Here is a 19,969-nt window from a genome sequence, read left to right as displayed (position 1 = left end):
TATTGATATGTTCATTGTTATCAGGTAGCAAATAACTTTAGAGTAGCCATTATAGATTCCGACCCTAAGCTTGCTTACAGCTGCACTGGGGTCGATCAGGTTTCCTGTTTAGATTAAAACACAGCGGAGCCGGTGCGAGATATGGCTCGGGAAACGTACCTCAATGTAGGGATGAGAAATGAGTTGTATGCCGAATTGTCCCATTATCCCAACTGTAACATTGAGGAGATTGAACGACTGCAAGTTTAAGTAAACTGCTGTTTTTGTTCTCATGCTAGCTAGCAGTAGCCACTGCCGCCATTATGGAATGTTCCGTTGAACAACAAAGGAGCTGATTGGCTGACACTGCCATTCTAAAACGGCTGCTCTTGCTTCTGCTACCTAGCATTAGGATGAAAAGGACAGTTTTCTGTAACTAGCAGCCGTTCAATCTTATCGGTGTAACAGTTGAGATAAAGGGACAATTCGGAGTACAACTCATTTCTCATCCCTGGATTATGGTATGTGCACATACCACATAAGCAAGCATTCTGACTAACCTTCAGAGCAGTTTGATAGGTCGTACACTGAAGAGGCTTAGTTAGAAAGTTAAGGAAATACGAGTGTATGCATGATGTTTAGTAGCAGGGGCTGGATATTGGAGGTGGGTAAAGGTCTGGACAAAAAAAGCATGGCTTCAAGGTCCTTGTTTACACATTATCAGTGGTTTTGTAGTACTTTGCAAACCTGTGGAAATAAGTCTTATTGAAAAGCTATATTTATTCCCTTTAGAATATTGTGCCCACATGTTCATTGATCTCACCTAAAGTTGTATCCAGGGGCTACAGTTGAAGTCAGAAGTTTACATACACTTAGGTTGGAGTCATTAACTCATTTTTCAACCACTACACAATTTTCTTATTAACAAACAATAGTTTTGGCAAGTCAGTTAGGACATCTACTTTGTGCATGACACAAGTCATTTTCCCAAAAATTGTTTACAGACAGATTATTTCACTTAATTCACTGTATCACAATTCCAGTGGGTCAGAAGTTTACATACACCAAGTTGACTGTCTTTAAACAGCTTGGAAAATTCCAGAAAATTATGTCATGGCTTTAGAAGCCATGACATAATTTGAGTCAATTGGAGGTGTACTTGTGGATGTATTTCAAGGCCTACCTTCAAACTCAGTGCCTCTTTGCTTGACATCATGGGAAAATTTTAAAAAATCAGCCAAGACCTTAGAATTTTTTTGTTGTAGACTTCCATATGTCTGGTTCATCCTTGGGAGCAATTTCAAAATGCCAGAAGGCACCACGTTCATCTGTACAAACAATTGTATGCAAGTATAATCTCCACCCGGCACAGCCAGAAGAGGACTGGCCACCCCACATAGCCTGGTTCCTCTCTAGGTTTCAGCACTTTGAGATATCAGCTGATGTACAAAGGGTTATATAAATAAATTAGATTTTGATTTGAAGTATAAATACCATTGGACCACTCCGCTGTCATACTGCTCAGGAAGGAGATGCGTTCTGCCGCCTAGAGATTAACATACTTTGGTGCGAAAATTGCAAATCAATCCCAGAACAACAGCAAAGGGCCGTGTGAAGATGCTGGAGTTAACAGGTACAAAAGTATCTATATCCACAGTAAAACTAGTCCTATATCGACATAACCTGAAAAGCCGCTCAGCAAGGAAGAAACCACTGCTATAAAATCGCTATAATAAAGCCAGACTACGGTTTGCAACTACACATGGGGACAATGATTGTACTTTTTGGAGAAATGTCCTCTGGTCTGATGAAACAAAAATATAACTTTTTGGCCATAATGACCATCGTTATGTTTGGAGAAAAAGGGGGAGGCTTGCAAGCCGAAGAACACCATCATGTTGTGGGGGTGCTTTGCTGCAGGAGGTACTGGTGCACTTCACAAAATAGATGGCATCATGAGGTAGAAAAATTATGTGGATATATTGAAGCAACATCTCAAGACATCTGTCAGGAAGTTAAAGCTTGGTCGCAAATGGGGGTCTTCCAAATGGACATTGACCCCAAGCATACTTCCAAAGTTGTGGCAAAATGGCTTAAGGACAACAAAGTCAAGGTATTGGAGTGGCCATCACAAATCCCTGACCTCAATCCTATAGAATATGTGTGTGCAGAACTGAAAAAGTGTCAGAGTAAGGAGGCCTATAAACCTGACTTAAACCTGAAGCTTGTGGAAGGCTACCCGAAAAGTTTGACCCAAGTTAAACGATTTAAAGGCAATGCTAACAAATACTAATTGAGTGTATGTAAACTTCTGACCCACTGGGAATGTGATGAAATAAATAATTCTCTCTACCATTATTCTGACATTTCATGTTCTTAAAATAAAGTGGTGATCCTAACTGACCTAAATCAGGGAATTTTTACTAGGATTAAATGTCAGGAATTGTGAAAACTGAGTTTAAATGTATTTGGCTAAGGTGTATGTAAACTTCCGACTTCAACTGTACATTGTTCTCAGAGTTTTTATGTCCAGCCTGCGGAAAGAGTACTTAGGGCCACAGGTCCCAGCTCCAGCCAAGCATAATCCCAAGAACGCCACCCTTAACAACATAACCATGATATAGTCTAATTTCAAAATTCAGCTATTTAGCTAATTTTACACAGAATATACAAAACATTAAGAACACCTTCTCTTTCTATGAAAGACTGACCAGGTGAAAGCTATGATCCCTTATTGATGTCACTTGTTAATTCCACTTCAATTAGTATAAATGAATGGGAGGAGACAGGTTAAAGAAAGATTGTGTGTGTGTGTGTCATTCAGAGGGTGAATGGGCAAGACAAAATATTTAAGTGCCTTTGAATGGGATATGGTAGTTTTTGCCAGGCCAGGCGCATCGGTTTGTGTGAATAACTGCAATAATGCTGGGTTTTTCATGCGCAACAGTTTCGCGTGTGTATGAAGAATGGTCCACCACCCAAAGGACATCCAGCTAACTTGACACAACTGTACAAAGCATTGGAGTCAACATGGGCCTACATCCCTGAGGAACACTTTTGACACTTTGTGTAGACCATGCCCCGACAAATTGAGACTGAAGTGGGGGGAGGTGCAACTCAATGTTAGGAAGGTGTCCCTAATGTGTACACCACAGAGTTACACTACTGCCCAAATAGCCTATAGCCTGATGGACATGGACAAAGCCCTTATTAAATTGTGACACAAATCAAACACGGCATAACTGCTGAGAATAAGTTCAAGAATATCTAATATGGGCTTATGCAGAGTCAAATCTAAATGGGACCTGAAAAAAGAAAGTGAGTGGCTACATGTTAAACCCTGATAGCCATGGTCTGAATGTCTTCCACAGTTTCAGTGACCATGTCTTGAAGCGGAAGATGGGACAGTTGGGGTCTGATGTGCGAATGAAATCACATTGCTTCAGATATGAAGGGTTAACATCAGCCAAAATGTTTCTTCTGCAAGAGACTAACGGAGAAAATATGGGGTATTCTGCAGAATAAAATAAAACTCTTAAGCAGGTGTCCTGCCTTTATTCCTTTATTCCTACATCTTTCACTTGAGTCCAACACAAACATACAGTGCCTTTGGAAAGTATTCAGACCCCTTGACTTTTTCCACATTTTGTTACGTTACGTCCTTATTCTAAAATGGATTAAATAAATAAAATCCTCAGCAATCTACACACACTAACCCATAATGACAAAGCAAAAACTGGTTTTTAGAATTAAAACAGAAATACCTTATTTACAGAAGTATTCAGACCCTCAAAATTGAGCTCCAGTGCATCCTGTTTCCATTGACCATCCTTGAGATGTTTCTACAACTTGATTGGAGTCCACCTGTGGTAAATTCAATTGAACATTATTTGGAAAGGCACACACCTATTTATTAAATCCCACAGTTGACAGTGCATGTCAGAGCAAAAACCAAGCCATGAGGTCGAAATAATTTTCCGTAGAGCTCCGAGACAGAATTGCATCTAGGCACAGATCTGGGGAAAGGTACCAAAACATTTCTGCAACACTGATGGTCCCCAAGAACACAGTGGCCTCCATCATTCTCAAATGGAAGAAGTTTGGAAGCACCAAGACTAGAGTTGGCCGCCTGGCCAAACTGAGCAATCAGGGGAGAAGAGCCTTGGTCAGGGAGGTGACCAAGAACCCGATGGTCACTCTAACGAGCTCGAGAGTTCCTCTGTGGAGATGGGAGAACCTTACAGAAGGACAGCCATCTCTGCAACACTCTACCCATCAGGCCTTTGTGGTAGACTGGCCAGACGGAAGCCACTCCTTAGTAAAAGGCTCATGACAGCCTGCTTGGAGTTTTCCAAAAGGCACCTAGAGGACCGTCAGACCATGAGGAACAAGATTCTCTGGCCTAAAGGAACCACGATTGAATTCTTTGGCCTGAATTTCAAGCGTCACGTCTGGAGAAAACCTGGCACCATCACTACGGTGAAGCATGGTGGTGGCAGCATCATGCTGTGGGGATGTTTTTCAGCAACAGGGACTGGGAGACTAGTCAGGATCGAGGGAAAGATGAATGGAGCAAAGTACAGAGAGATCCTTGATGAAAACCTGAGCCAGACCTCAGACTGGGGCGAAGGTTCACCTTCCAACAGGCCAACGACCCTAAGCACCCAGCCAAGCCAAGACAACGCAGGAGTGGCTTCGGGACAAGTCTCTGAATGTCCTTGAGTAGCCCAGCCAGAGTCCGGACTTGAACCTGATTGAACATCTCTGGAGAGACCTGAAAATAGCTGTGCAGCGACGCTCCCCATCCAACCTGACAGCTTGAGAGGATCTTCAGAGAAGAATGGGAGAAACTCCCCAAATACAATTGTGCCAAGCTTATAGCGTCACCCAAGACTAGATACTGTAATCACTGCCAAACGTGCGTCAACTAATTGAGTAAAGTGTGATATCTCTGTTGTTTTTCATTGTCATCATGGGGTATTGTGTGTAGATTGATGATGGAAAAAAACTATTTTATCCATTTTAGAGTAAGGCTGTAACGTAACAAAATTTGGAAAAAGTCAAGGGGTCTGAATACTTTCAGAATGCACTGTAATGTGTTCTTATTTACTCAGGTAGGTTAGTGTCTATTTCAAGAGGACACCAAGATGGCACCTCACAGTCTCTGAGTAGTTTACGCATAGCCCTGTCTACATACCTTTGAAGAGATTAATATGATTAGAGACATTGCTATATAGTTATTCAAATATATTGCAGGATGATTCAGAAAATGTTCATTCATTTTAGGACACATTTCTCTGGAGCAGTAGATATGTATTTACTTATGACACTGAATAAATGTTTCAGCCATCTCTTTGCTGGTTGCTGCCCTTGTTAACAATTCTACGAGGATTCATCAGCAAGACATGGAGGTTTACCGTTGTCACGGACATCACTGGATCCCTCTGTGCAGTCACTGTCTGACATGCAAATGGTGGGTTGGCTGGGGAGCTTAAGAAGATACAGGATCACATTTCACTAACATTCAAATACCTTTTTGACTACAATTGAAATAAAGGTTGTATAAGGAAATTTATTAATGTGTAACTACAGTCTCATTATACATTTTACAATATATTTTTAGTCGTGTTCAATTCAAACAATAACATAATGTTTCACAATATAGCCTAATATACTTTTCAGTATATTTTAAAGAAGAAATCAGAAACGTACCTTTGGACAGCTCAGTTGAGTTTGATTGGGGGTGACGATCATGTTAATCTGCCAGACAAAGATCACATTTTCCTCAAACAAATCCCCTTATTCACAAATATAAAAACAGTTAAATACAATTTGAACTGAAACTGATCAAAAGGTGATACACTGTGGATGAAGTGTATTGAGTATATGATGCTACCTGAGAGGGGATGTTGTAATCAGACAAATCCCACACACAGGCACCCAGATCAGAGATGTTGGGGAAGGCAATGTCCTTCACCTAGGTGGTGACAGAGCTGATCACTGAGTCAGTCTCCTGGTAAGACTTTTGCACCGTACAGACACACCTGCAGTATAACAGGTTAGACACGACACAAGAGGAAACAAGTGTAGAGACAAATTGATGCAATCACACATCATCCACTCTGACTTAATATAGATGGCTTTGTAATAGAAACTGAATTATTGAAGCCCCTATTTACCCAAACACATCCAGAAACTGGATTTAATCTAAAGACAGCTCCCACCACTTTGTTCTTAGCCACAATAATTCCTCATGTTTCATAATCAAACAAACAGCAGAGGCAGCTCTGACAGCTACAGCAGACTGTCTTCTGAGTTATGGATATACTGTAGCAAACTAGCAATGGGAGTAATACAAGAGGTAAACAGGTCTCACATCCACAGCCTGCTTAGATAATAGTAAAATCATCTTCATGGCTAGTAAGAAAACTACAACTGACCAGTGGTCATACATGTTTTTGGGAGGGGCTTGCCTGTTTTGCAAGTCATTTTGGCATTAATACGTGTCACATATCAGTTAGCAAACAATGTAAAAAAAAAATATATATATATAGTATAAATTCAGCAAAAGAAGAAACATCCCTTTTCAGGACCCTGTCTATCAAAGATAATTCGTAAAAATCCAATTAACTTCACAGATCTTCATTGTAAATGATTTAAACACTGTTTACCATGCTTGTTCAATGAACCATAAACAATTATGTACCTGCGGAACGGTCGTTGAGACACTAACAGCTTAGAGACGGTAGGCAATTAAGGTCACAGTTATGAAAACTTAGGACGCTAAAGGGGCCTTTCTACTGACTCTGATAAACACCAAAAGAAAGATGCCCAGGGTCCCTACTCATTTGCATGAATGTGCCTTAGGCATGCTGCAAGGAGGCATGAGGACTGCAGATGGCAACAACAACGGCCCGAGTTTCACCAGGAACGCCAAATCCCACCATCGGTGCTCAGACTGTCCGCAATAGGCTGAGAGAGGCTGGACTGAGGGCTTGTAGGCCTGTTGTAAGGTAGGTGCTCACCAGACATCACCGGCAACAACGTCGCCTATGGGCACAAATCCACCGTCGCTGGACCAGACAGGACGGGCAAAAAGTGCTCTTCATTGACAAGTCGTGGTTTTGTCTCACCCGGGGTGATGGTTGGATTCCCATTTATCGTCGAAGGAATGAGCGTTACACCGAGGCCTGTACTCTGGAGCGGCATCGATTTGGAGGTGGAGGGTTCGTCATGGTCTGGGGCGGTGTGTCACAGCACCATTGGACTGAGCTTGTTGTCATTGCAGGCAATCTCTTAAAAAAAAATTTTTAACCTTTTTTTTACCCCCTTTTCGTGGTATCCAATTATTAGTAGTTACTATCTTGTCTCATCGCTACAACTCCCATACGGGCTCGGGAGAGACGAAGGTCAAAGGCCATGCGTCCTCCGAAACACAACCCAACCAAGCCGCACTGCTTCTTAACACAGCACGCATCCAACCCGGAAGCCAGCCGCACAAATGTGTCGGAGGAAACACTGTGCACCTGGCGACCTGGTTAGCGTGCACTGCGCCCGGCCCGCCACAGGAGTCGCTATTGTGCGATAAGACAAGGATATCCCTACTGGCCAAACCCCCCCTAACCCAGACGACGCTAGGCCAATTTTGTGTCGCCCCATGGACCTCCTGGTCGCGGCAGGCTGCGACAGAGCCTGGGCTCGAACCCAAAGTCTCTGGTGGGGCAGCTAGCACTGCAGTGTAGTGCCTTAGACCACTGCGTCACCCGGGAGATTACAGGCAATCTCAACGCTGTGCGTTCCAGGGAAGACATCCTCCTCCCTCACGTGGTACCCTTCCTGCAGTCTCATCCTGACTTGACCTTCCAGTATGACAATGCCACCAGCCATACTGCTTGTTCTGTGTGTGATTTCCTGCAAGACAGGAATGTCAGTGTTCTGCCATGGCCAGCGAAAAGCCCGGATCTCAATCCCATTGAGCACGTCTGGGACCTGTTGGATCGGAGGATCAGGGCTTGGGCCATTCCCCCCAGAAATGTCTGGGAACTTGCAGGTGCCTTGGTGGAAGAGTGGGGTAACATCTCACAGCAAGAACTGGCAAATCTGGTGCAGTCCATGAGGAGGAGATGCACTGCAGTACTTAATGCAGCTGGTGGCCACACCAGATACTGACTGTTACTTTTGATTTTTACCTCCACCTTTGTTCAGGGACACATTATTCCATTTCTGTTAGTCACATGTGTATGGAACTTGTTCAGTTTATGTCTCAGTTGTTGAATCTTGTTATGTTCATACAAATATTTACACATGTTAAGTTAGCTGAAAATAAACACAGTTGACAGTGAGAGGACATTTCTTTTTTTGCCGAGTTTATCATTGAGTTAAGAACGCTGCAAACAAACATGGTCTCTTTTTGTTTTCTTGAGTAAGGCAGCTCCAAAATGCAGGTGATTCAGCCTAGCTCAGTGCTTTCTGTGGTGGTGGGGAAAGCCAGCAGAAAATATGGCGTGTTGCGCTTTGATTGGCTCAGTGTTCTGTCACTCATGGGGAAACTACGTCACCGTGAAGTGTAAGGGGAGACTTCAAACATTCTAGGCCTTTGGCTGCTGACATTAGAAGTACCCATCCAAGAAGACTCAAGGTCATTGGCCACAGATAAAATGACGTCAAATCACATTTACATTTACATTTAAGTCATTTAGCAGACGCTCTTATCCAGAGCGACTTACAAATTGGTGCATTCACCTTATGACCTCCATTACATGTACAGTAGCTTTGATTGGACTGATCATGTCAACATCATACTTTCACAATCTTAGCTAGCAGTCATCATCATGAATCAAGTTGACAATCTACTGATAAATCCTTTTTAATCCTTGTCACATGAAGATAAATAATGAAGAGAAATTATAGATAAAACTTATCGGTGCTCATCGGCCATTGGACAAACATTACACAACAAGTTAGAAATCGCAAATTTAAACAATGAGTGGTTCTGAAGTCCAAAAATGTATTGTATTCTGCTGCATTAAATTATGTAATATGCCAGGGAGTTATGTATACTGTAGCTAAGAAAGTAATAACGTTACTTAGTGTATGTTGTTTAGTAAGTTGTTAGCTGCCCATGTGCCTCAAGCTAATAATTTGGTCCCTTTTCCTCTCTTAATTAGCCTATTGCCTGTTTTTAGAGAAATGTAATCATCAAATATTGTAAGAGCTTTCATTGTCTGCTTATATGCCCCATTATTTGTCTTAATGTTCTGACTTGGTGTACAGGGAAAATACTGTAAGAACTCATTGTCTTTATCGAAATTACGGATTGCCGCTTATCCGTTTGTCATCCCCTTATGCCATAGTTTGTACATTTCAAATGTCAGTAGAAACCACATTTGTTTAAGTAAGTCAGCCATATCAGCTATGTTTTAAAAAAAGGCAGTAAATGAGGCTGAATGAACTGTTTCGCTGCCAGACAAGGCTCTCCTGACAGCCAGGTGTAGCAGTAGTAAGGTGTTGGAACTGCTGTTGGGACTCTGCTGTTGAGACAGCTCTATGTAGGCCAGTTTGTGGGAACCGTTTGTCACCGTTATAGTGCAATTCATGTATTGTTTAGTGTTGTGTTGTGTAGTGGCTTTGCTGGCATGCATCCCACCTTTTTTTATGTTTTTGCCCCACGTAGATTTACATGCTAAAATCTCCACTGCAACGGACGCTGGCTCATTTCGCAAATCTAACTCATCTGAGTAGAGGCATAATAAAACTACTGTACATCGACTACAATGGATCCATAGAAACGGTATGTACTATTGTATTCACACAAGAACTGGAGAAGATGTGAAATTACATTATCATCAAGTCAACAATATTTTCAAAATTACATTTATTGCACATGGCAAAAAAGATTTGTTCAATATAAAAAAGAATTGAAATAGGTTACATGTATGCAGACAGACAAACAAAATGAACACAATTCCTTCTCCAGTTAGCTCCAGTTCATTGTCATCTAAGATAATGGATCTTCCACAATCTTTTTTAGTTTTAAAATTTAAATATATATATATACAGTGGGGAGAACAAGTATTTGATACCCTGCCGATTTTGAAGGTTTTCCTACTTACAAAGCATGTAGAGGTCTGTAATTTTTTATCATAGGTACACTTCAACTGTGAGAGATGGAATCTAAAACAAAAATCCAGAAAATCACATTGTATGATTTTTAAGTAATTAATTAGCATTTTATTGCATGACATAAGTATTTGATACATCAGAAAAGCAGAACTTAATATTTGGTACAGAAACCTTTCTTTGCAATTACAGAGATCATAAGTTTCCTGTAGTTCTTGACCAGGTTTGCACACACTGCAGCAGGGATTTTGGCCCACTCTTCCATACAGACCTTCTCCAGATCCTTCAGGTTTCGGGGCTGTCACTGGGCAATACGGACTTTCAGCTCCCTCCAAAGATTTTCTATTGGGTTCAGGTCTGGAGACTGGCTAGGCCACTCCAGGACCTCGAGAGGCTTCTTACGGAGCCACTCCTTAGTTGCCCTGGCTGTGTGTTTTAGGTCGTTGACATGCTGGAAGACCCAGTCACGACCCATCTTCAATGCTCTTACTGAGGGAAGGAGGTTGTTGGCCAAGATCTCGCGATACATGGCCCCATCCATCCTCCCCGCAATACGGTGCAGTCATCCTGTCCCATTTGCAGAAAAGCATCCCCAAAGAATGATGTTTCCACCTCCATGCTTCACGGTTGGGATGGTGTTCTTGGGGTTGTACTCATCCTTCTTCTTCCTCCAAACACGGCGAGTGGAGTTTAGATCAAAAAGCTCAATTTTTGTCTCATCAGACCACATGACCTTCTCCCATTCCTCCTCTGGATCATCCAGATGGTCATTGGCAAACTTCAGACGGGCCTGGACATGCGCTGGCTTGAGCAGGGGGACCTTGCGTGCGCTGCAGGATTTTAATCCATGACGGCGTAGTCTGTTACTAATGTTTTTTGAAACTGTGGTCCCAGCTCTCTTCAGGTCATTGACCAGGTCCTGCCGTGTAGTTCTGGGCTGATCCCTCACCTTCCTCATGATCATTGATGCCCCACGAGATGAGATCTTGCATGGAGCCCCAGACCGAGGGTAATTGACCGTCATCTTGAACTTCTTCCATTTTCTAATAATTGTGCCAACAGTTGTTGCCTTCTCACCAAGCTGCTTGCCTATTGTCCTGTAGCCCATCCCAGCCTTGTGCAGGTCTACAATTTTATCCCTACACAGCTGTCTGGTCTTGGCCATTGTGGAGAGGTTGGAGTCTGTTTGATTGAGTGTGTGGACAGGTGTCTTTTATACAGGTAACGAGTTCAAACAGGTGCAGTTAATACAGGTAATGAGTGGAGAACAGGAGGGCTTCTTAAAGAAAAACTAACAGGTCTGTGAGAGCCGGATTTCTTACTAGTTGGTAGGTGATCAAATACTTATGTCATGCAATAAAAAGAAAACATGAATTACTTAAAAATCATACAATGTGATTCTCTGGATTTTTGTTTTAGATTCCGTCTCTCACAGTTGAAGTGTACCTATGATAAAAATTACAGACCTCTACATGATTTGTAAGTAGGAAAACCTGTAAAATCGTCAGTCTATCAAATACTTGTTCTCCCCACTGTATATATTTTTAAATTGTACCTTTATTTAACTAGGCAAGTCAGTTAAGAACAAATTCTTATTTACAATGACGGCCCATACCAGCCAAACCCGAACAACGCTGGGCCATTTGTGCACCGCCCTATGGGACTCCCAATCACGGCGGATTGTGATACAGCCTGGATTCAAACCAGGGTCTGTAGTGACGCCTCTAGCACGGAGATGCAACGCCTTAGACCGCTGCGCCACTTGGGAGCCCTTTTCATCATTCATGGTCTCTAGACAGTGGGATGGATAGACACAATATCTATAGGCGAGAATAATGATCAAGTTGAAAATGTTAACCTTAATGCAGAATGGAAGATTAGGTAAATACAGTACAAATGTATGATACAACTGTTACATGATGAGGACCAGTCTCTGATTTCTATATAGAACACTGCTTTCTAGAACACTGACTCTCCCTCTTCCCTAAAGCTATGTGTTAGGGCTGGCTGGACTGGGGAGAAGTAGTTCTTCTGGGTCTCATGCCAGTGTACTCTCCATCTTGGCTGGAGTATTCCTCTCTGATTCTCCACACACTACAACTGGGTATGACAGGAAGGCTTTCTCTGGGTGGGGCCCCAAATCTCCAGGTGATATACTGATTGTAGGCGCAGTGGCGCATGGCGGTGGTCCACTGCTCCCCCTCGGTCAGCTCACAAAGAGGCTCCCTGTACAGCAACACTGCCTCCAACAAGGGCCGACTCAGCACCAGCTGTTCAAACAAGGAGGAGGTGGTGATGCAGCGACCTCTGCTCATCCTGCAGCACAGCTGCTCCTGGGGATGGGTGGAGGGGAGGCAGCAGCCACACAGACACCAGGCTGGACGGCTGGGCCGAGGGAGAGCCTGGGGCTGCTTGTCTATGCTGTGCCCTTTCTGCAATACACCAGCCATGGCACTCAGGTGCCTTATGTCGTCCTGACAACAAGAGTGCAATACATACATATTACAGTAGTTATGTGTACTTATATACAATAGTTTTACCTTGCTCAGTAACTGTGTAAAAGACAAGAGAAGGGTAACATAAAGTGATCTTAAAAGTGAGTATCTACTGTATCAGGGGGTGAGAAAGGCACTACATTTGGGAAAACACAATTATGCTAACCTTGAATGGGTGAACGGACATGGGCTTCACTTGTTGTAAACTTTTCCTATGTGATCTTTTCACCACTCTTATATGGTTCTCGTCCACAAACGAGACACAAAGAATGCACTGGAACACAGAAGGAGAATAGTGCCATTGTTCAGCGTCTCACCACATATTTACATCCAACATTCAGTCAATGGGAATGCAAATGTTGCTGTGGATTTGAGGGTATGTACAATCCCCAGTGGGGAATGCCATCCCACTCCTACCTGTTGTCTGTCCTGAACAGATTCAACCTTTTTCTCTGAGTAGTTCTGTCTGGCTTCTTTAGAGAAGCAGCTGGTCCCAATGAGCCAGTCAATGAATAATGTGGTCTGGGGAAAGTCACAGTCAATGTAGGCTTCTTTGCCTGTTAAAATGTTGAATTTCAAAAAAAGTTGAACAAAAACTTCTGAATAAAGCTCACCAGTGCATAATAGGATAGAGTTGATCCAATATAGATGATCAGTTGGATTATGCTGAATTTTCCTGCCTTTAAAAGAACACACATGATAAATTACAATTTTTTATTATTCTGATTCATGCACTGATTAGAATAATATATGCTCATTCATTAGATTACCATCATCATTATTGCAGGTTTGAATGATAAGACTTAATGAGTCATACAAACCTTTCCGAATACCATGACATCAAACCTGATCCCAAACGCTTTAAACAGGGTCCTCTCCCCAACACCTTTTTCTGTCTGATATCTAGCAAACCTGCCAACACATGTTGTTATAAAACTGTAAAAAACTATGTTACACTGTAATATCTGGATGCACCGATGTCTACAATTACAATTTTCCATAATCTCATTTGAATTGGGTCAACTGGCCATGTATGGTCTATGACATTCGGCCTAAAGAACACGGCCAGTCACAATTACCTGAAGTTGAGACCAGGGTACAGAGTTCTGTTGCTCTCCTTCTCATCCAGCCGGCGGAAGGAGTATTTGGGCAGACAGTTCCGCAAGAACCCGTCCAGATTACAATCCCACTTCATTTGGATCCCAATGACGCCACCCTTTGGTGAGAGAGCATGGTGAAGATGATCTACTCAACGTCAACCTTACCTGACAATCATGTAAACCCTTTCACATCTGAAGTAATTAAGGTGATTTCATTCTGTAATTCATTAAGTAATCAAATATGTCCAATGTTATGAATTGCCAGTATGTGCAATGCCAAAATAGATGCAGACATCAGTGATATACATACATAATTGAGCGTCATAGAGTAAGTTTGTGGTTATTTGAGAAATTCCCTCTAACAGAGCAGCCCACCTCAACTGCCATCTCTGAGAAGTTCTCTCTGGCCTCCTGCACAATGTCCCCGAGGCGGAAGATGGGGCACCAGGGGTCTGTACGCCTGTTAAATTGGCAGTGCTTCAGGTAGCTGTCCGTCATCTCAGGGAGGATGTTCCTTCTGTGAGACAAACACACATTAGTAAGATCAGCTGAATGTAAAGACGGTGCTCGTTTTCCATCTGTTTATGAATTCATGTAATTCTGTTTTTTGTGATTATGACCCTTTGAGTATGTAAAGGTGGGGTGGTGAAGGTTACTCTGAATATAATATATATAATATACTTAACTGTGGTATGCAAGCTAAAAATACAAATCTATTCACATTGAATTGGGCAGTCTCACCTAATGAAGTTAAAGTTTGGGAATCTGATGTTGTTCTTGATGAGGACTGTGAAGTTCTCAGCTGATGCCAAGAGAGCAGGCCTAGATGTCAGAGCAGTTATCAATTGCACTATTGAAGCATAGTTGTGAAAAAAATATGTTTTTACAGCTGACGGTTTAGGGCTCTATTCAATCTTTAAAGCTGAAGTGTTACAGATTCCGTGATAGAGCCCTTTTAATTTTCATTCCAAAGTTGTTGTGAAACTACTTTGAAACAATGTTCCTCATCATATTTGACTATACACTCATGCAGCGGTAATGTGGTGAGCTTCCTCCACATTAGAGGAACTAAAGTATAAATATAGCTGTCAGGCAGTGGTCTATGTAGAAGTGAAGATAACTTGATTTACTGAGTAACTAACCTCTGCAGAGACTGCAAGTCAAATCACACTGAATATGATGAGAGGGGGAAGGCAGGCACACATACTGATAATGAGAATACAAATAATAGTGAGCTTATTTACTTGGGGGGCGTTTTCTTGGTTTCTATGGGGCACCATGTAGACACCTCACATGTTTTCTGTTTTACATCAAACTTCACACATGCACCTGTCTGAACCCCTGAAAGGAAAGCAAAATGTGGAATTTAGAATGAGTTCAATTTGAACTATTATATGGTTCACGTGACAAATCCTAGCTGTTCTATTATCATGTGTCTACATGTTTACTACTACTGTGTAACCCAGAGAGAACAGAGCAGCCCATCTGAAACCTCAACACATCAGGGACAAATTCCTCCCCTCCTTGCAAGAACTAATGGTCTAACCAGATAGAGATGACACAAACAGAGGAGAATGATCAGGAGAAAAGTTGTAGACAGCTGTAGTTGTACCGTGGCTGTTCTGATCCCAGAACCCCTTCACACAGTCCTTGTCTGTCCAACACACTTTTCCGTAAGGAGGGACCTGTAATACACAGACTCCTGGGAGATGAGTTGGTTCTAGTCATCAAGTAGTGTGGTTAATAGAAGTGATATCAGACATTATAATTTACAGGAATTGGGTAGGGATGTCCTACTGGCACTCTACCTCAGGGCATTTTCCTTGCCTTTGATTTTTTGTAACAATGACATTGGTCACCACGAAAAATGAATTCTTTCCCTTAAACAGAAAGTCCAACAAATGTATAGAAAGTCAGAACCAATGTACAAATATATGCATGTATAATACAAATCTAATATGTGTATAATATACAACAATAAAACAACAATATTCGTAAAACACAAACGTATGAATGCACACACACACCTGTGATGGCCCACTGTAATCTACAACATCCCATACTATATCACCAACATCTGGCAAGCTGGTCATGGCCACTCCCTTGACCTTAGCAGTAACAGAGCTGACCACATAGTCGTGTTCTTGGTACTCCTTGTTCCAGAACATTACAATGCTACAATGTAAAACAGTATTTTATTATAGAATGTTGGAAATTGGAGTAAATGACTTTTATGTGTCCCTGATAGATTTGAAATACTATTGGTATGGCTAGAAAATGTGGATGGTAAATAAATAAATACAAATAGTAAATACAATTGATACAAGTAATACATCATTATTTTAGAATGTATTCACTATCTATAATAACATTCATTTTGAAATATTATTGGTATGGCTAGAAGATGGACATATTAAAATAAATAGTTAATACAATTGATAAAAGTAATACATCATTATTTCAGAATGTATTCGATATCTAAAATAACATTCATACTTTATTTTCATGCACACATTTTTGATCAAGGTTCGTGGGCGTTCCTTGTCTACTACCGTTATTACCGCCAACTGAATCCTTCTGCAGAATACTCACCAGATGAACATCAGTATGACTCCGTTAAATGTCCATTTCAGCGATCCCAGCCTTGCACTTTGTATTCGGACCAGTTTATGTGTTTCATACTCACATAGATTTAGCAGTTTACACGGCATTTTGGATGTTGTCAGAGAGAGTGAATCTCTTTCTTCTGACTCATACTGGTTCTTCTCCTTCCTGAGTGGGTCAGTGATCACATGTACATCTGCATGGAGCTGTTTCAGTTCCATTGACCAAACAATATTCTACGTCTTTGAAATTCAAGACTGGTCCAGTCGTCGTTGTTGTATAGCATTATGCATGTATCCCTGTTGTGCAGCCAAAGCTGGAACAAAGTAGCGTTTGTCTATTGTTTTATGTTATTTGCTACTTTGAAATGATTTGATCGTTTATTACATGAAAATGACACGAATGCATTCATATGAATGAAAGACTAACATATGAAGTAGGCCTACCATGGGGTACACCGATAAATTAGATTAAATGAAGATTTCTGTCACTATCAGTATTTGCAAATCAAAGGGTCACATATCCCTATGAAGGAAGTCATTGTATCTGGGCATGGCTGTATCCGGACCACTTAACTTGATTGTGAAGATGTGCACTGCATCCTAGTCCAGATATGATATAGGCTACAGTAGGCTTGATGTTTTTTTTATGCAGTATGAGTGACAGTTTCTTTGGGGTGAAAGTTGTGCCAAACAAGTTTCCTGATTTGGTGCCCAATCAAGAAATCATTTTAAACTCTAGATAGCAGTAAATAATTAGTATGGAAAGGAACTGGATGTATTTGGCCACCACAGGAGCTTGAAAATGAGGACGATATAATTGTGTCACATACTAGCTTCAGTTTTTGCTTGTGCAATTATGCCTGAGAAAAATATAAAATCTGGAGAAAAGAGACTATGCGCTCAAAACCATTTGCATTGTGAATGACATGACATTGAAACAGGATGAAAAGCACAAAACTTCATTTTGAATAAGCTAACTTGTACAAATGATACAAACATAATGGATTTGAATAAGGAAATACATTCAGCCTCATCAGGCAAAGGAAAATAAAATACATATAATTTCCATGGTTTAAAAATGTAAAACCACCCCCAGAAGATTCTTGTAAGTAAATGACTGTCTGGTCTGTAAACAAAAACCATGGCACGATGGACAGTGGCAAGGCAGACAGTAAGTAACATGTCATGTTTATCCTCACTAGGGACAATGAGAGTGGTTGAGATGATACAAGTATTGACTATCTTGCATTCCTACTCCTTCCCTCCATCTTCAATTGAATCTGTGTCTGGTTACAGCATTGCAAATCCAGTAATAGTCTACATTCTAGTCAATGTATACTTCATGCATGCTTTTCATAAAAACAAAATGGTCATGAATAACGTGACTTGTCTTCCTCATGGCTAATTTGTGTTTTCAAATTCTGCTGTGGAATGGCCATGCCCTACCATCAATCAACATTGTCCCTCATTTACATTATCTCAGAGAGTCATTACTCACAGAAACAGATTTGCATAGGAATACTCATTTTCTCTATAAAATGGTATGTGAATAATACTCTGCTTCATAACAAAGAGGAATTCTGCCAAATCGTTCTCATCTGGTTATAACTATGGGTTCTGGACAACATGAAGTCCAGCTGTATGGTATAGCTGTCCTGGTCGTTATTGGAGTGCTATGGAACGCATTCAACTTGATAACAACCATGTTCCAGCAGTGGAAGGCTGGTGGTGTTCAGACTGTGGGACTGATCATCTCCACTATCTCCCTGGGTAATGTTTTCCTGCACCTCTCCACCTTTGGCATCGTAGTCACTATGTGGCGTGGGGTGTTGTGTTGGGATGATCTACCCATGTTCTTCTGTGCCATGTTGTATGTGTGGCTGAGCAGTAGCTATTTGAGCTTCTGGTCCATCGCCTGGCTGAGTGTCCTCTATTGTGTGAAGGTGGTCAACTTCACCTCTGAGCTGTTCGCAAAGATCAAGACAAACATCTCACCCATCATCAACGTGGCTCTTGCAGTGACCTTCCTGAACTCCTGTGTGATGTTTTCCCCCTTCTTCTCCCTTACTTACCGTAACGAGTCATACATAACACCTGTGACAAAGAACACCACCTGTGTGATTAAGACACCTCTATTCCCCACTTGGATCAACATGAACCTTTATGTGCTAGTCTTCATCTGCTACCTGGCTCCGTTACCTGTGATGGTGATGGTTCCCTCCTCCATCAGACTGGTGGTCCATCTCTGCAAACACACGCTGGAGATGAGAAAGAACAAGACCGATGTTCAGAGTGCTGACTCCTACCTGCTGGTGTGCAAGCTTACTGTGGCCCTGGTGGGTGTCTACATAACCACTCTGACCATCATCTCCCTGTTCTACCTCTCTAAACTATATGGCTCTGACGTTAGCATTAACTCACTCCTGCTGGGTTACTCCTTCTATTGCATAGCATCAGGCGTTCTCTTGACTATCTCCAATAAGAACCTGCGGGAGAAACTCTGGACTCTTTTCTGCGGTACCAAGGCATCAAATGCATCAAGCAAAAGCCTGAGTGGAGAAACTGGGGCAGCTTGATATGCTTTTGAGTTTTAATACATTGTCTCCTTTTCAGTTCTTCAGGACAGTGTATTATGTCACAATATACTTAATGTTTGTCATTGCCAGATATTACAAGCAAGTGCTAATTATTTTGTTGTAAAATTCCTTTTTGCTACTGCTGTTGTTGTCTTTTTATGCTTAGGTGTACTGGGTTTCATAGTATTTGACTTTTACGTAGCGGTGCATGTATTGGCTTTATTTGTCTTTTTATATTTTTTATGTATTTTCTTATTGATGATTTGCACAAATTAAGGAGTGTGGCTTTATGTACAGCGCCTAGTGAAAGTCTACACTATTTCAATGTCAGTTTCATTTTTCAGAGGGACAATTATACAAATGTTAATGCCGAAGACACACCAGCATGGTGCTGAGTGTTCCTGAGTTGACCAGTAGCAGTCCTGACTTGAATCTGTTTGACAATCAGAGGCAAAGTTTGATTATGGCTGTCCATCAATGATTCCCAACCAAATTTCCTGAGCTGGAGCAATTTTAACAAAAACAATGGATAGAGTTGTGCAGATTTGGTAGAATCTTATTCAAAATTATTCACAGCTGTAATTTCTGCCAAAGGCGCTTCCACCAAGTACAAACTCTGGAGTGTGAAGGCATGCAAATCTTATGCAAGACATCTTTCTTTAATATTTTTATTAACTAAGAAAATGTTCTATAAATGTAACTTTGTTCATGTGAAGCAGGTTGGGTAGATAAGCAGGGGAAAAATCCACTAAAATCCCATTTTTTCCTTTTTTAGATCTACATAATTTTATTAAGGCAGCAAAAGGTGAAAACTGTGCAAGGGATGTGTAGAATTTCACTAGGCACTGTAAATGAAATGGGAAGAGTTTGAAGAATGTTCTTTCAGGTTTTGGACTTTTGCATATCTCATCAAATAGTACTTTACATTCTATTGTTAATTGGGCATTTTCTTTTTAGAACTAAACCGTTTTGGAAAAATGGGACGAGTTTAAAGAATATTCTTTCAGGTTTTGGACTGCAGAACCTTTGCATCTCTCACCAAATAGTACTTTACATTCTATTGTTTATTTTTATTTTTAAGAATTAAAAATCAT

General features: G+C 41.3%; 2 protein-coding genes across 3 annotated transcripts; one reads left to right on the top strand and one right to left on the bottom strand.

Moving 5' to 3' along the window:
* Positions 1-9,836: 9,836 nt before the first annotated feature.
* Positions 9,837-16,558, bottom strand: LOC115111008 (P2X purinoceptor 4-like). Of its 2 annotated transcripts, XM_029636892.2 has the most exons (13): positions 16,286-16,558; positions 15,721-15,868; positions 15,502-15,573; positions 15,306-15,378; positions 14,938-15,034; positions 14,435-14,515; positions 14,069-14,210; positions 13,673-13,809; positions 13,415-13,505; positions 13,208-13,273; positions 13,011-13,115; positions 12,760-12,867; positions 9,837-12,572 (listed from the first exon to the last, which is right to left on the bottom strand). In XM_029636892.2, exons 1-13 carry the CDS (start codon positions 16,516-16,518, stop codon positions 12,096-12,098), a joined length of 1,830 nt encoding a protein of 609 aa, XP_029492752.2. In that variant the 5' UTR covers positions 16,519-16,558; the 3' UTR covers positions 9,837-12,095. The 2 variants fall into 2 exon arrangements, with proteins under 2 accessions (XP_029492752.2, XP_029492753.2); XM_029636893.2 differs by lacking the exon at positions 14,435-14,515.
* A 1,329-nt stretch (positions 16,559-17,887) lies between these two features.
* LOC115111475 (taste receptor type 2 member 40-like) lies at positions 17,888-19,965 on the top strand. The gene has a single exon (XM_029637555.2). It carries the CDS (start codon positions 17,910-17,912, stop codon positions 18,873-18,875), a length of 966 nt encoding a protein of 321 aa, XP_029493415.1. The 5' UTR covers positions 17,888-17,909; the 3' UTR covers positions 18,876-19,965.
* Positions 19,966-19,969: the final 4 nt, after the last annotated feature.

This window comes from Oncorhynchus nerka, linkage group LG27, assembly GCF_034236695.1.
Source record: "Oncorhynchus nerka isolate Pitt River linkage group LG27, Oner_Uvic_2.0, whole genome shotgun sequence".
Taxonomy (NCBI): Eukaryota; Metazoa; Chordata; class Actinopteri; order Salmoniformes; family Salmonidae; genus Oncorhynchus; species Oncorhynchus nerka.
This window is presented reverse-complemented; position numbering and strand designations above follow the sequence as displayed.